Source organism: Bos javanicus, chromosome 17, assembly GCF_032452875.1.
Source record: "Bos javanicus breed banteng chromosome 17, ARS-OSU_banteng_1.0, whole genome shotgun sequence".
Lineage (NCBI taxonomy): Eukaryota > Metazoa > Chordata > Mammalia > Artiodactyla > Bovidae > Bos > Bos javanicus.
In genome coordinates this window covers 3,241,761-3,255,172 of record NC_083884.1, presented here as the reverse complement: position 1 = coordinate 3,255,172, position 13,412 = coordinate 3,241,761, and the positions used below count along the sequence as shown (strand labels likewise).

Below are 13,412 nucleotides of genomic sequence, written 5' to 3'. Positions count from 1 at the left end.
TTTTTATCTCCAGCAGCCAATTTTCAATTTCAACTGATCGTGACTTTATTTTGGCAGGAAACAGGATATGACAATAAAATTAGACTTTTGATGCCTTTAGATTTTGAGGCTTATCAGAAATTTATCATCAGAAGTATTACCAAATTTTAGAATGGTGAGGTGTAGGAATCAAATTCACCAATAATGATGGGCTAAATTCTATTTGCTCAGGATCATTTTACTTTTGAATATGTTATTGTTATTGAGAGGCAATTTAATGTTGTTTTTAACCTTTAATCCTGAATAACTTTCATGTGGTTATATTCTCTGTAGTTTTCTGTAAATGTTCTGCATTTACAAGGGCAAGTGCCTAAAGTATTATTTCAGCCACTATGGGATGTGGAATCAGGAAACTGAACTGTTAACAACTTAAATTCTTCCCTAAGTTGTGAGAGAAATTCTAGTTCTTCTGGTGACAGGGAATAGCTGGAAAAGTTGTGCTCTACTGTCTGGTATGTATGATTCTTCTTAGGTTTAGCCTTTTCTAATATTCTTAAATTTTATTTTCCAGTTTTGTGAGAATGTGAAGATAATTATTCGTGATCAGAGAAGCGTCCTTGCTTCTGCAGTCTTGGGATTGGCGTCTATATTCTGTCTGGGCTTGACATCATATACTACTCTTCCTGCAATTTTTATTCCATTCTTTTTATGGATGGCTGGCTAACTTCATACTCCTGTGTCAGTGTATGGATTCTCTGTATAGAAATGTTTATATTTATATAGCACAAATCAATATAAGCATTATCGAGAAAAATGTGACCTATAATAATGTGTGCTGGATAAAAATGTGATTAAGAATGACACAAAGTGCTTACCATGTAAGCCCAAGGATGGAGGCTTTCTGAATCTTTCCAGGCAGTTCCATTCCCAGGCATCGTGAGTCTTGGAAACATGACGGCTTGTGCTAGAATTCACTGTTATAAGAAAACCAGCCTGTAAGGTGATGGCCACAGGAGATTATTTGCTATTCTTTTTCTCCTATAATCATTGTTCTTCTCTGTTAAGCCTGAATTAGAAGATTGGAAAATTTGTTGAATGAGACCCCTAACTATTGTAAATTTATACTGTTTCATTGAAAATTTTATGTTAAACTAAAATAATTTCCCTTATTCAAATGAAAGCATGTTTGATGATTGGCCAAAAAAAATCACATTTTCTTTCTGTATTATATATAATTTCTAGTAAGTCAAGAATAATTTCATTTCTTGAAACAATATTGGCAAAGTTAAGGTTTAATGATAAAATAACTGACCAGAACTATAGAAATATGTTTTCTTGCAGAAATAGCTAATAATACTATAGTTTTGATAGGGCTTTACTTAATAGGAAGCCTGGCATTCATTTTTTTTTCCATTTTATGTATCACTGTAGTTACTTTAAACCACTCTGAGAGGAAAATGGACATAGGATTGAAGTAAGTTGGGTACTTGGAGAGTGTATGTGCCAATTAAATACACAGATGTATTGAGTCCATGTACTCGGACCGATGTACTGAAACTGAGTACAGGTATTGAGACATGTACTCAGACTAACAAATTGTTTGCTCTGAATTGCTTTACTGTCACAGCAGTGTAGTTAGTACAGAGCATTGGTGGAGGTGAACATAAAAGCACATTCAATCCATTTTTTTGCATTTATAGTGTAACTTGCATGTATGTCATTGGATGGTTTAATTTTAAAGCACTTACTAATGCACTGTATAATTTTTAAAAGCCCTGGCATTTGTCTTCTAGTTAGGTTTCTCCATTTCATTACCAAGTCAGTATAGTTTACATCCTTAAAAGAATGATGCTTCAGCAATATATAAAAACCCAAGCAAGTAAGACTAAGGGAAATAGCTGTTAGAATTAAGTGTCTTAATACTACCAGGTGTGTAAGTTGATTACACAGAGCCTGTTTTAATGTCAGAGTTGAGATGCAGCAATGTTAAAGCAAGTGTGCAAGTACTTTTGCAAAATCACCAAATTCTAAAAACTAAGCTACAAGCCTATAAACTATCAAGAATCAGAAAATAATGAGTCACATAATGAGCGGTATGAGGAGGGCAGGGTTGGTAACTCAATGATCCAATCAGAACAAATTTAAGAGTAAATTTTAGTATATTTGATGTTTTATCACCACTAATTTACCAACAACAAATTCAGTTAAATAGTGACTAAACTTTGTATTTAATCATTTAAATGTGTTGAATACTTAAAACATGAAATGACACCACCACAGAATGAAGTGTTCTATGGGCCTATTCCAACCACTTAAAGTTATTCTTAGTGTGTATACATAAAAACAACCACTATGAGAACTTCATTGTATTAGTGGTTTTTCACTTACTGTATATTACGTATGTAGCAATTGTTTATAAATAAACTAATTTAAACATATGGTTGTCCTCATGAATAATTTACACCTTTCTTCAGACTTTAGTATTGTAGGTAGCAAAAAAAATCACTGTGTATTGTTAAATCTGTGTTCAAAGATCATGATCTCTCATTAAAAGCTAAGGGAAGTATTTAAGGTTGAAACTAACCTAATAGTCTTGACTCACTTCATATCCTTAAAGCAAGATTCAATGCATCTTTCATTTATGTGCTCGTTATGTGCCAGACATTGACCTGTTGCAATTTCATGGTCTAGAATTCATGTTTGTTAACTACCTATATTAGAGTATACACAGTGCTATGGGAAAACAAATAGAAGAACTCTTCCTGAAGGGTCAGAGAAATGTGTGTGAAGGAGGCAGTGCCAGCATCAGGCAGAGAAATAGAAAGAGGGGATCTCATCATACTGATGTGTCCTGTTACTTGTGGGAAAAGGGAACGGGAAGGAAGGTCTTATTCCCTGGAGTTGTTGACCTTCTTAGGAGAAAAGGAGAGTTTTTATTTTGTTGTGCTCAGTTTAATTGGTTGTTTAACGGGAAGAAAAAGAAGCATACATCCTTGATTGTGGTTATGGAAGAAACCCTGAGCCATTAATGTCTCTAGTGAATTGCTCTGGGCTTCATTAGGTAAAATTCATCCTTAAAATCCTACAAATTTTTACTCTAACTTGTGAAACGATAATCCAGTAGTGACTGATGCAGTTTTTGGTTGCTTATTTGTTCTTTGCCATACCTAGCTAAAGGTTGAACAGGACTCGCCAGGGCTAAGATGAAGCAATGCAAGTGCTGAGGGTGAAAAGATGAATGGGACATGGACCTTTTCCTCAAAGCTGATGGTCTCATGAGCACAGAAGGACACAGTAAGGCTTTCTGCAATAGAGCTGACTGAAGGCACAGAGAAAGAAGTGGTTCATTTTCACTGATATGGCCAAAATTATAGGGATTGCACTGAGACTTGAAAAATGGGAGTGCTTTCCAAAAGTACAAATTTGGGGTAAGGCATTTTACACATTGGGGACAGCATGAGCAAAGGCATGAGAACTGCCCCCACCAAGCCTGGCCCAAAAGAGTGAGGTCCTTTCTTATTCTGGGACTGGAAGCCCAAAACTGCATGGGGGCATTTGGGCAAGTGCAAGAGGCCAGAGCAGAGCAGAGGCGGTGAGCAGAGGTGCTGGGAGAGAGTGATCAGGTGGAGCAAGTCTTGTGTAGACCAAGTTTAGACTTTATGAACCGGCAATAGAGACTTGGGGCTCAGAAAGACAACTCCCAAAAACATGTAGGTAAATGGACGCATGGGGCAAGACAACAAGGGACTAGTTATGATAACTAGTTATGAGTTAGGAATGGTTCTCAATCTCTAAAATAATGGCCTGTGATTGTAAGAGTGGAGAACAAACGTGTCAAGGAAATGTCAGCGGATGTTAGCCAAATTCTGACTCATGAGTAATTCCTGGTGGAGTGTCTGGGAAGAATCATGTATCTTTCCTTCTTGCCAGAAGGCTGGTTCCTGAAAAATACATGTGATGACTGGGTATAAATTATACATTTTAGATCTTTGTTTTGCTAAATTTGTTCCTTGTCAAGAACAAGCAAATAAGTATGAATTTGTTGTTTAAAAAATATTTTTTTAGTATATAGATATATTTCATATTTTTCCATTTTCTATTTCATAATATTACTGTCAAGTATCAAAAATATTTTCCAACAATATCAAAGTTATGCCAAAGGCAAAAGTCTTTTATTATAGATGAGAAGTCTATGAGAAATGATGGTTGCTAATCTTCTATTTTATATAATCTATTTAGAGAGTTTTATCTAACTGGATATGTCAGCTCAACTAATTTTACATTTGGTATACATGCATGTTCAATAAAAGCAGATTTTCATACTGTCCCCTCTTGTCTTTGAATTTGAAATGCATGAAAGTAGATAACAAACTTTCTTGAAAATGGTAGCCTGAAAGTTTTTGCCTCTCAAAGCTTTCTTTACTGAACATAGTTTTATATATTTGAAATTAAAACATCTTGTGAATCTTCCTTCAGATTGATATAATCTATGTTATTTACATCTTGAAGCCTACCTTGACTATGTAGAAAAGGGTCCTATGTAATATGAAATCATGAATCCCTTCTCCATTCCACAAAATCAACAAGAACAAACAGAGTCACAGGCATGAACTCTAGAATCAGATGTGTGACGTGTAATGACCGAGGCAGTGGCAGCTTCACACTGGCCACAGGTGCGGTGAAGGTGAGGTGTCAGTAGGAGCAAGTCCCAGCCCAGTCCTGAAATGAAGTCATGGCATAGCAAGGACCACAGAAGTTACTGGGCTGAACCCTTAAACATATGACCACATTTCAGAGGTGGAAAATCAGGTAGGGATTGAGATACTTTGTGGTTATGCAAATAAACTAGAGCCAGATCCAAAGCTTGACTCTAGCTTTCTTTCAACTGCAGCTCACTGAGGCCTCCCATAAACAGGACAAGCTTTTCTTCAATGAATGTGTTAATTTCTTGTAGACCTTCTATGTCCTCCATACACAGGGCCATACAGGAATGCACTAGTTAGAATCTTAGTCCTAGTTGCTCAGTCTAAGGACAGAGAATGGAAATTCAACAGATTTTAAAACAATGATAATTTTATACAGGTGTCAGAGAACAGACAGACAAGACCTGTCTACTGGAGGCAGTAAAGGAGAGGGAGGGTGGCAGAGAAGTCTTCATTGACACTTTAACTGAGCAGTAAGACTACAAACATTTAAAGTGACAAGTCCCTTTTCCTGGCCATTGCAGGCACCTGGAGCAGTAAATACAAAGGCACAGAGTCATGAGACTCCCCTGCAGTTGGATTGCTGCTAGTTATTAAGAAAAATCACCTGTGTTCACATTGTTGCTTTGAGAGAAAGGTGCCCAGTACTATTACAAAGACCTCACAGTTCTTTTGAGGAAGAACAGCTCTGCTCAGATGCTTCTAGAGACAAGAGCCAAGATCCTGGAAGGCTTGACACTGTAAAAGTCTTAAGTGCGAAGGAAGTGTTTCCTAAACTTTCCAAGTCACTCTGGTGAGTCTAATAAGCTGGCAATCTTGCAAAACACATGATGAATGGGGGTGGAATTAGATTGTGAGGAAAAGAAACAATGTTTTATGGAAAGATTTATTTAAGGTAGATGGAGAAGGGGGAAGTACAGGGACCTCCTCAAACAGATGAGTGGCCCCGTGTCCTGTCAGCTCACAGCTGCTCCTGGGTCCCAGTAGCGATCCTGGTGCCATCCTCCTCCTGACTCTGGACACTGTCCTGATACTTCTTCCCATGGAGTTTTAGCTGGTACTCCCGGGGCTGCTGACCTGCTGCTCCCAATGCTGAGTGTGTCACTGTGTCTGCTGCCTCATGGCTTCCCTTAACTCCTTTCCTCTGTGTTTCACTTCTGCTTCACTCTCCTGGGTCAAGTCTCTCACTGAAAACTGCCAAAGGATCTAATTAGGCTGACTAGTAATGGTGCCTGGAAAACCCCATGGACAGAGGAGCCTGGTGGGCCGTAATCCATGGGGTCACTAGGAGTCGGACACGACTGAGGGACTTCACTTTCACTTTTCAGTTTCATGCATTGGAGAAGGAAATGGCAACCCACTCCAGTGTTCTTGCCTGGAGAATCCCAGGGACGGAGGAGCCTGGTGGGAAGCCGTCTATGGGGTCACACAGAGTTGGACACGACTGAAGTGACTTAGCAGTAATGGTGCAATATTGGTACTCACAATGAACAAAGTTCTCAAGCCAGGCTGCCTCATGGGCCACTGAACCCTCTCATATCCTTTTTAGATTAGATACCTTCAGATCCTCCCAGCCAACGCCCCTGGCCTCGGGTGGCAGCCGGGAGGACCAACCCCACATCTGAGGATCGGTGGCTGCGGGGGCACAGGAAGGCCTAGAGGAGCTATCCCACGTTGAAGGTCAGGAAGGGCGGCGGTGAGGAGATACTCCTCGTCCAAGGTAAGGAGTAGTGGCTGTGCTTTGCTGGAGCAGCCGTGAAGAGAAACCCCATGCCCAAGGTAAGAGAAACCCAAGTAAGATGGTAGGTGTTGCAAGAGGGCATCAGAGGGCAGACACACTGAAACCATACTCACAGAAAACTAGTCAATCTAATCACACTAGGACCACAGCCTTGTCTAACTCAGTGAAACTAAGCCATGCCCGTGGGGCCACCCAAGACGGGTGGGTCATGGTGGAGAGATCTGACAGAATGTGGTCCACTGGAGAAGGAAATGGCAAACCACTTCAGTATTCTTGCCTTGAGAACCCCATGAACAGTATGAAAAGGCAAAATGATAGGATACTGAAAGAGGAACTCTCCAGGTCAGTAGGGGCCCAATATGCTACTGGAGATGAGTGGAGAAATAACTCCAGAAAGAATGAAGGGATGGAGCCAAAGCAAAAACAATACCCAGCTGTGGATGTGACTGGTGATAGAAGAAAGGTCCGATGCTGTAAAGAGCAATATTGCATAGGAACCTGGAATGTTAGGTCCATGAATCAAGGCAAATTGGAAGTGGTCAAACAAGACATGGCAAGAGTGAATGTAGACGTTCTAGGAATCAGCGAACTAAAATGGACTGGAATGGGTGAATTTAACTCAGATGACCATTACATCTACTACCCCGGGCAGGAATCCCTCAGAAGAAATGGAGTAGCCATCATGGTCAACAAAAGAGTCCAAAATGCAGTACTTGGATGCAATCTCAAAAACGACACAATGATCTCTGTTCATTTCCAAGGCAAACCATTCAATATCACAGTAATCCAAGTCTATTCCCCAACCAGTAACACTGAAGAAGCTGAAGTTGAATGGTTCTATGAAGACCTGCAAGACCTTTTAGAACTAACACCCAAAAAAGATGTCCTTTTCATTATAGGGGACTGGAATGCAAAAGTAGGAAGTCAAGAAACACCTGGAGTAACAGGCAAATTTGGCCTTGGAATACGGAATGAAGCAGGGCAAAGACTAATAGAGTTTTGCCAAGATGATGCACTGGTCAAAACAAACACCCTCTTCCAACAACACAAGAGAAGACTCTACACATAGACATCACCAGATGGTCAACACCGAAATCAGTTTGATTATATTCTTTGCAGCCAAAAATGGAGAAGCTCTATACAGTCCACAAAAACAAGACCAGGAGCTGACTGTGGCTCAGATCATGAACTCCTTGCTGCCAAATTCAGACTGAAATTGAAGAAAGTAGGGAAAACCACTAGACCATTCAGGTATGACCTAAATCAAATCCCTTATGATTATACAGTGGAAGTGAGAAATAGATTTAAGGGACTAGATCTGATAGATAGACTACCTGATGAACTATGGAATGAAGTTCATGACATTGTACAGGAGACAGGGATCAAGATCATCCCATGGAAAAGAAATGCAAAAAAGCAAAATGGCTGTCTGGGGAGGCCTTACAAATAGCTGTGAAAAGAACAGAAGCAAAAAGCAAAGGAGAAAAGGAAAGATATAAGCATCTGAATGCAGAGTTCCAAAGAATACCAAGAAGAGATAAGAAAGCTTTCCTCAGTGATCAATGCAAAGAAATAGAGGAAAACAACAGAATGGGAAAGACTAGAGATCTCTTCAAAAAAATTAGAGCTACCAAGGGAACATTTCATGCAAAGATAGGCTCGATAAAGGACAGAAATGGTATGGACCTAACAGAACCAGAAAATATTAAGAAGAGGTGGCAAGAATACACAGAAGAACTGTACAAAAAATATCTTCACAACCAAGATAATCACGATGGTATGATCACTCACCTAGAGCCAGACATCCTGGAATGTGAAGTCAACTGGGCCTTAGAAAGCATCACTACAAACAAAGCTAGTGGAGGTGATGGAATTCCAGTTGAGCTATTTCAAATCCTGAAAGATGATGCTGTGAAAGTGTTACACTCAATATGCCAGCAAATTTGGAAAACTCAGCAGTGGTCACAGGACTGAAAAAGGTCAGTTTTTATTCCAATCCCAAAGAAAGGTAATGCCAAAGAATGCTCAAACTACCACACAATTGCACTCATCTCACATGCTAGTAAAGTAATGCTCAAAATTCTCCAAGCCAGGCTTCAGCAATATGTGAACCATGAACTGCCTGATGTTCAAGCTGGTTTTAGAAAAGGCAGAGGAACCAGAGACCAAATTGCCAACATCTGCTGGATCATTGAAAAAGCAAGAGAGTTCCAGAAAAACATCTATTTCTGCTTTATTAACTATGCCAAAGCCTTTGACTGTGTGGATCACAATAAACTGTGGAAAATTCTGAAAGAGATGGGAATACCAGACCATCTGACCTGCCTCTTGAGAAATCTGTATGCAGGTCAGGAAGCAACAGTTAGAACTGGACATGGAACAACAGACTGGTTCCAAATAGGAAAAGGAGTACGTCAAGGCTGTATATTATCATCCTGTTTATTTAACTTATATGCAGAGTACATCATAAGAAATGCTGGACTGGAAGAAACACAAGCTGGAATCAAGATTGCCAGGAGAAATATCAATAACCTCAGATATGCAGATGATACCACCCTTGTGGCAGAAAGTGAAGAGGAACTAAAAAGCCTCTTGATGAAAGTGAAAGAGGAGAGTGAAAAAGTTGGCTTAAAGCTCAACATTCAGAAAACGAAGATCATGGCATCCGGTCCCATCACTTCATGGGAAATAGATGGGGAAACAGTGGAAACAGTGTCAGACTTTATTTTTTGGGCTCCAAAATCACTGCAGATGGTGACTGCAGCCATGAAATTAAAAGACACTTACTCCTTGGAAGGAAAGTTATGACCAACCTAGACAGCATATTCAAAAGCAGAGACATTACTTTGCCAACAAAGGTCCATCTAGTCAAGGCTATGGTTTTTCCTGTGGTCATGTATGGATGTGAGAGTTGGACTGTGAAGAAGGCTGAGCGCCAAAGATTTGATGCTTTTGAACTGTGGTTTTGGAGAAGACTCTTGAGAGTCCCTTGGACTGCAAGGAGATCCAACCAGTCCATTCTGAAGGAGATCAGCCCTGGGATTTCTTTGGAGGGAATGATGCTGAAGCGAAACTCCAGTACTTTGGCCACCTCATGCGAAGAGTTGACTCATTGGAAAAGACTCTGATGCTGGGAGGGATTGGGGGCAGGAGGAGAAGGGGACAACAGAGGATGAGATGGCTGGATGGCATCACTGACTCAATGGATGAGTCTGAGTGAACTCTGGGAGTTGGTGATGGACAGGGATGCCTGGCGTGCTGCGATTCATGTAGTCTCAAAGAGTCGGACACGACTGAGTGACTGAACCGAACCGACCTTCAGATCAGGTCATGACCTTGGGCCAATCAGTTGTTGCTGAGTTGTACAACCATGGTCTCCAAGGCATGGTGGAGCTACTCTAAGAAGCTATTTGTAACTGATTTTCCTTCACAGATAGCTATCAGCCAGGTTAGATGGGAGAGTAGTACCTGACCGTCACCTTTGAGAGTTCAGTCTGCAATAATATAGAGGATGGATTGCTCAAGGAAACTTAACGCAAAGGACATACATTCTGTCACCTAGATGTAGGACAGAAATGATGAAGACTGGATGAAAGTCAATGACAGTGAGGATAGAGAGGAAAGAATGGAGTGATTTGAGGGGTGTAAAAGCAGGGGGAGGTATTTCATAAAGGGTCCAACCAAGAACCATGAATCTGTTCTAAGTATTGTCTGGCAAGATGTGTGTGTGTGGTGTAATACCTTGGTTTTTCCCTTCCAGTCAGCCTCCGAACTCTTGGGAGTGCCTCACATTGGCCAATTAAGCCAGAAAGCAGCTGACCAGAAAGCTGAGCATGCACCCTGCTGGGAAACGTAGCTGAGGGCTCACAGGAAAGGCTGGGTGCCCATCAGTATAACTGGTCGTGTTGTGCCGTGCTGGCTAATTTGGAGGAGTGGGCCTTGGAAGAAGTAGGATGAGCCTGGTTTTGGATATGCAGAGTTTGAGTAGCCTAGGGTCGAATAGATGGAAATATAAACAACTGGAAAGTGTAATTTCTCACTCAAAACAGAGCTCAGGGACAGAGATATACTGGGAGTTGTAACAGTGGTGAATGGAGCCAGGCCACGAATATACCATTTGGGGGTGTCTATGAAGAATGAAAATGTAATGGTGGGAGACTACAGTCAGTCGTGTCCAACTCTTAGGGACCCCATGGACTGCAGCCTACCAGGCTCCTCCGTCCATTGGGATTTTCCAGGCAAGAGTACTGGAGTGGGTGGCCATTGCTTTCTCCGATGAAGAATGAAAATGTAATGGTGGGAGACTACAGTCACAAACAAATAAGAGCAAGGAAGAAAGACCAAGAACCTTTTTAGAAGGAGATTGAGGAATAATGGTACAAAGCTTAGAGCAGACCAGGAGACACTATGAGGACCCTACAGCGGGGTGAGTTTTAGAAGGAAGTGTATGAATAGTATCAGGATAGAAAAAAGAAAAAGGCTGAAGATGTTCACATTGGACTTGGCAGACAAGGAGTAGAGTGACCTTGATTAGTAAGCACCTGCTATACTAGATGTGGGGTGTTAGTAGTAGGAAGTCAAGATGTACCTGGAGTAACAGGAAATGTTGGCCTTGTAATACAAAATGAAGCAGAGCAAAGGCTAACAGAGTTTTGCCAAGAGAACACACTGGTTATGGCAAATATCCTCTTTAACAATGCAAGAGATGACTCTGCACATGGACATCACCAAATGGTCAATACTAAAATTAGACTGATTATATTCTTTACAGCCAAAGATGGAGAAGCTCTATACAGTCAGCCAAAACAAGACCTGGAGCTGACTGTGGCTCAGATCATGAGCTCCTTACTGCAAAATTAAGGCTTAACTCGCAGATACTAGGGGAAACCACTAGACTTTTCAGGTATGACCTAAATCAAATCCTTTATGATTATACAGTGGAGGTGATGAATAGATTCAAGTGATTAGATCTGGTAGACAGAGTGCCTGAAGAATTATGGACAGAGGTTTGTAACATGCTATGGGAGATGGTGACCAAAACCATGCAAAGTGGTGGTCTAAGGAGGCAAGAGAATTCCAGAAAAACATCTACTTATGATTTATATATTACGCCAAAGTCTTTGACTGTGTAGATCACAACAAACTGTGGAAAATTTTTCAAGAGATGGGAATACCAGACCACCTTACCTGTCTCCTCAGAAATCTATATGCAGGTCAAGAAGCAATAGTTAGAACCAGACATGGAACAACAGACTGGTTCCAAATTGGGAAAGGAGTACGTCAAGGCTGTGTATTGTCACCCTCCTTATTTAACTTATATGCAGAGTACATCATGTTGGAAGAAAAGCTATGACAAACCTAGACAGCATATTAAAAAGCATACACATTACTTTGATGACAAAGGTCTATCTAGTCAAAGCTATGGTTTTACCAGTAGTCACTTATGGATGTGAGAGTTGGACTACAAAGAAAGGTGAGTACCAAAGAATTGATGCCTTTGAACTGTGGTGTTAGAGAAGACTCTTGAGAGTCCCTTGGACTGAAAGGAGATTAAACCAGTACATCCTAAAGGAAATCAGTCCTGCATATTCATTGGAATGACTGATGCTGAAGTTGAAGCTCCATACTTTGGCCACCTGATGTGAAGAACTGACTCCTTCAAAAAGGTCCTGATGCTGGGAAAGATTGAAGGCAGGAGGAGAAGGGGATGACAGAGGGTGAGATGGTTGGATGGCATCACTGACTCAATGGACATGAGTTTGAGCAAGCTCCAGGAGTTGGTGATGGACAGGGAGGCCTGGTGTGCTGCAGTCCAGGTGGTAGCACAGTCAGACACGACTGAGCGACTGAACTGAACTGAAGGAGGCCTTTTAAATAGCTGAGAAGAGAAGCAAAAGGCAAAAGAGAAAGGGAAAGATATACCCAACTGAATGCAGAGTTCCAGAGAAGAGCAAGGATAGGTAAGAAAGCTTTCTTAAGTGAACAGTGCAAATAAATGGAGGAAAACAATAGAATTGGAAAGACTATAGATCTCTTTAAGAAAATTGGAGATATCAGGGGCATCTTTCATGCAAAGATGGGCACAATAAAGGACAGAAATGGCAAGGACCTAACAGAAGGAGAAGGGATTAAGAAGAGGTGGCAAGAATACACAGAAGAACTGCACAAAAAAGGTCTTAATGACTCAGATAACCATGATGGTGTGGTTACTCACCTAGAGCCAGACATCCTGGACTGTGAAGCCAAGTGGCCCGTAGGAAGTATCACTACAAACAACGCTAGTGGAGGTGATGGAATTCCAGTTAAGCTATTTCAAGTCCTAAAAGATGATGCTGTTAAAATGCTGAACTCCAATATGCCCACAAATTTGCAAAATTCAGCAGTGGTCACAGGTCTGGAAAAGGTCAGTTTTCATTCCAATCCCAAAGAAAGGCAACGTCAAAGAATGTTCAAATTATTGTATAATTGTACTCATTTCACACGCTAGCAAGGTAATGTTCAAAATCCTTCAAGTTTAGCTTCAACAGTACATGAACCAAGAACTTCCAGACATGCAATCTGGATTTAGAAAAGGCAGAGGAAATAGAGATTAAATTGCCATCTGTTGCATCATGAAGAAAGCAAGAGAGTTCCCCCCAAAAAACACCCATCTAATTCTGCTTTAGTGACTACGCCAAACCTTTGTGTGGATTACAACAAACTGTGGAAAATTCTTAAAAAGATGGGAATACCAGATATGAGGAGACACCTTACCTGTCTCCCAAGAAGCCTGTATGCAGGTCAAGAAGCAAAAGTTAGAACCAGACATGGAACAACAGGCTGGTTCAAAATTGGGAAAGGGGTACTTCAAGGCTGTATATTGTCACCCTGCTTATTCTGATATACCACCCTTATGGCAGAAAGCAAAGAGGAACTAAAAAGCCTCTTGATGAGGGTGAAAGAGGAGAGTGAAATAGCTGGCTTAAAACTCAACATTCTCAAGAAGATCA

The 13,412-nt window shown here is 40.9% G+C and overlaps 1 protein-coding gene across 2 annotated transcripts in view; it reads left to right on the top strand.

Moving 5' to 3' along the window:
• Nucleotides 1-4,306, top strand: part of LRAT (lecithin retinol acyltransferase) — a 157,988-nt gene extending 153,682 nt beyond the window's left edge. Inside the window, exon 9 of one of the 2 annotated variants that reach the window (XR_009730217.1) lies at nucleotides 551-622. Coding sequence is in view for 1 of the 2 variants with exons in the window: in XM_061383910.1 (XP_061239894.1) it covers nucleotides 551-703 (153 nt within the window). In the remaining variant the exon portion in view is untranslated. Of the gene's footprint in view, nucleotides 1-550 lie in introns of both variants that reach the window. The other variant, XM_061383910.1, reaches the window with a different exon arrangement.
• Nucleotides 4,307-13,412: the final 9,106 nt, after the last annotated feature.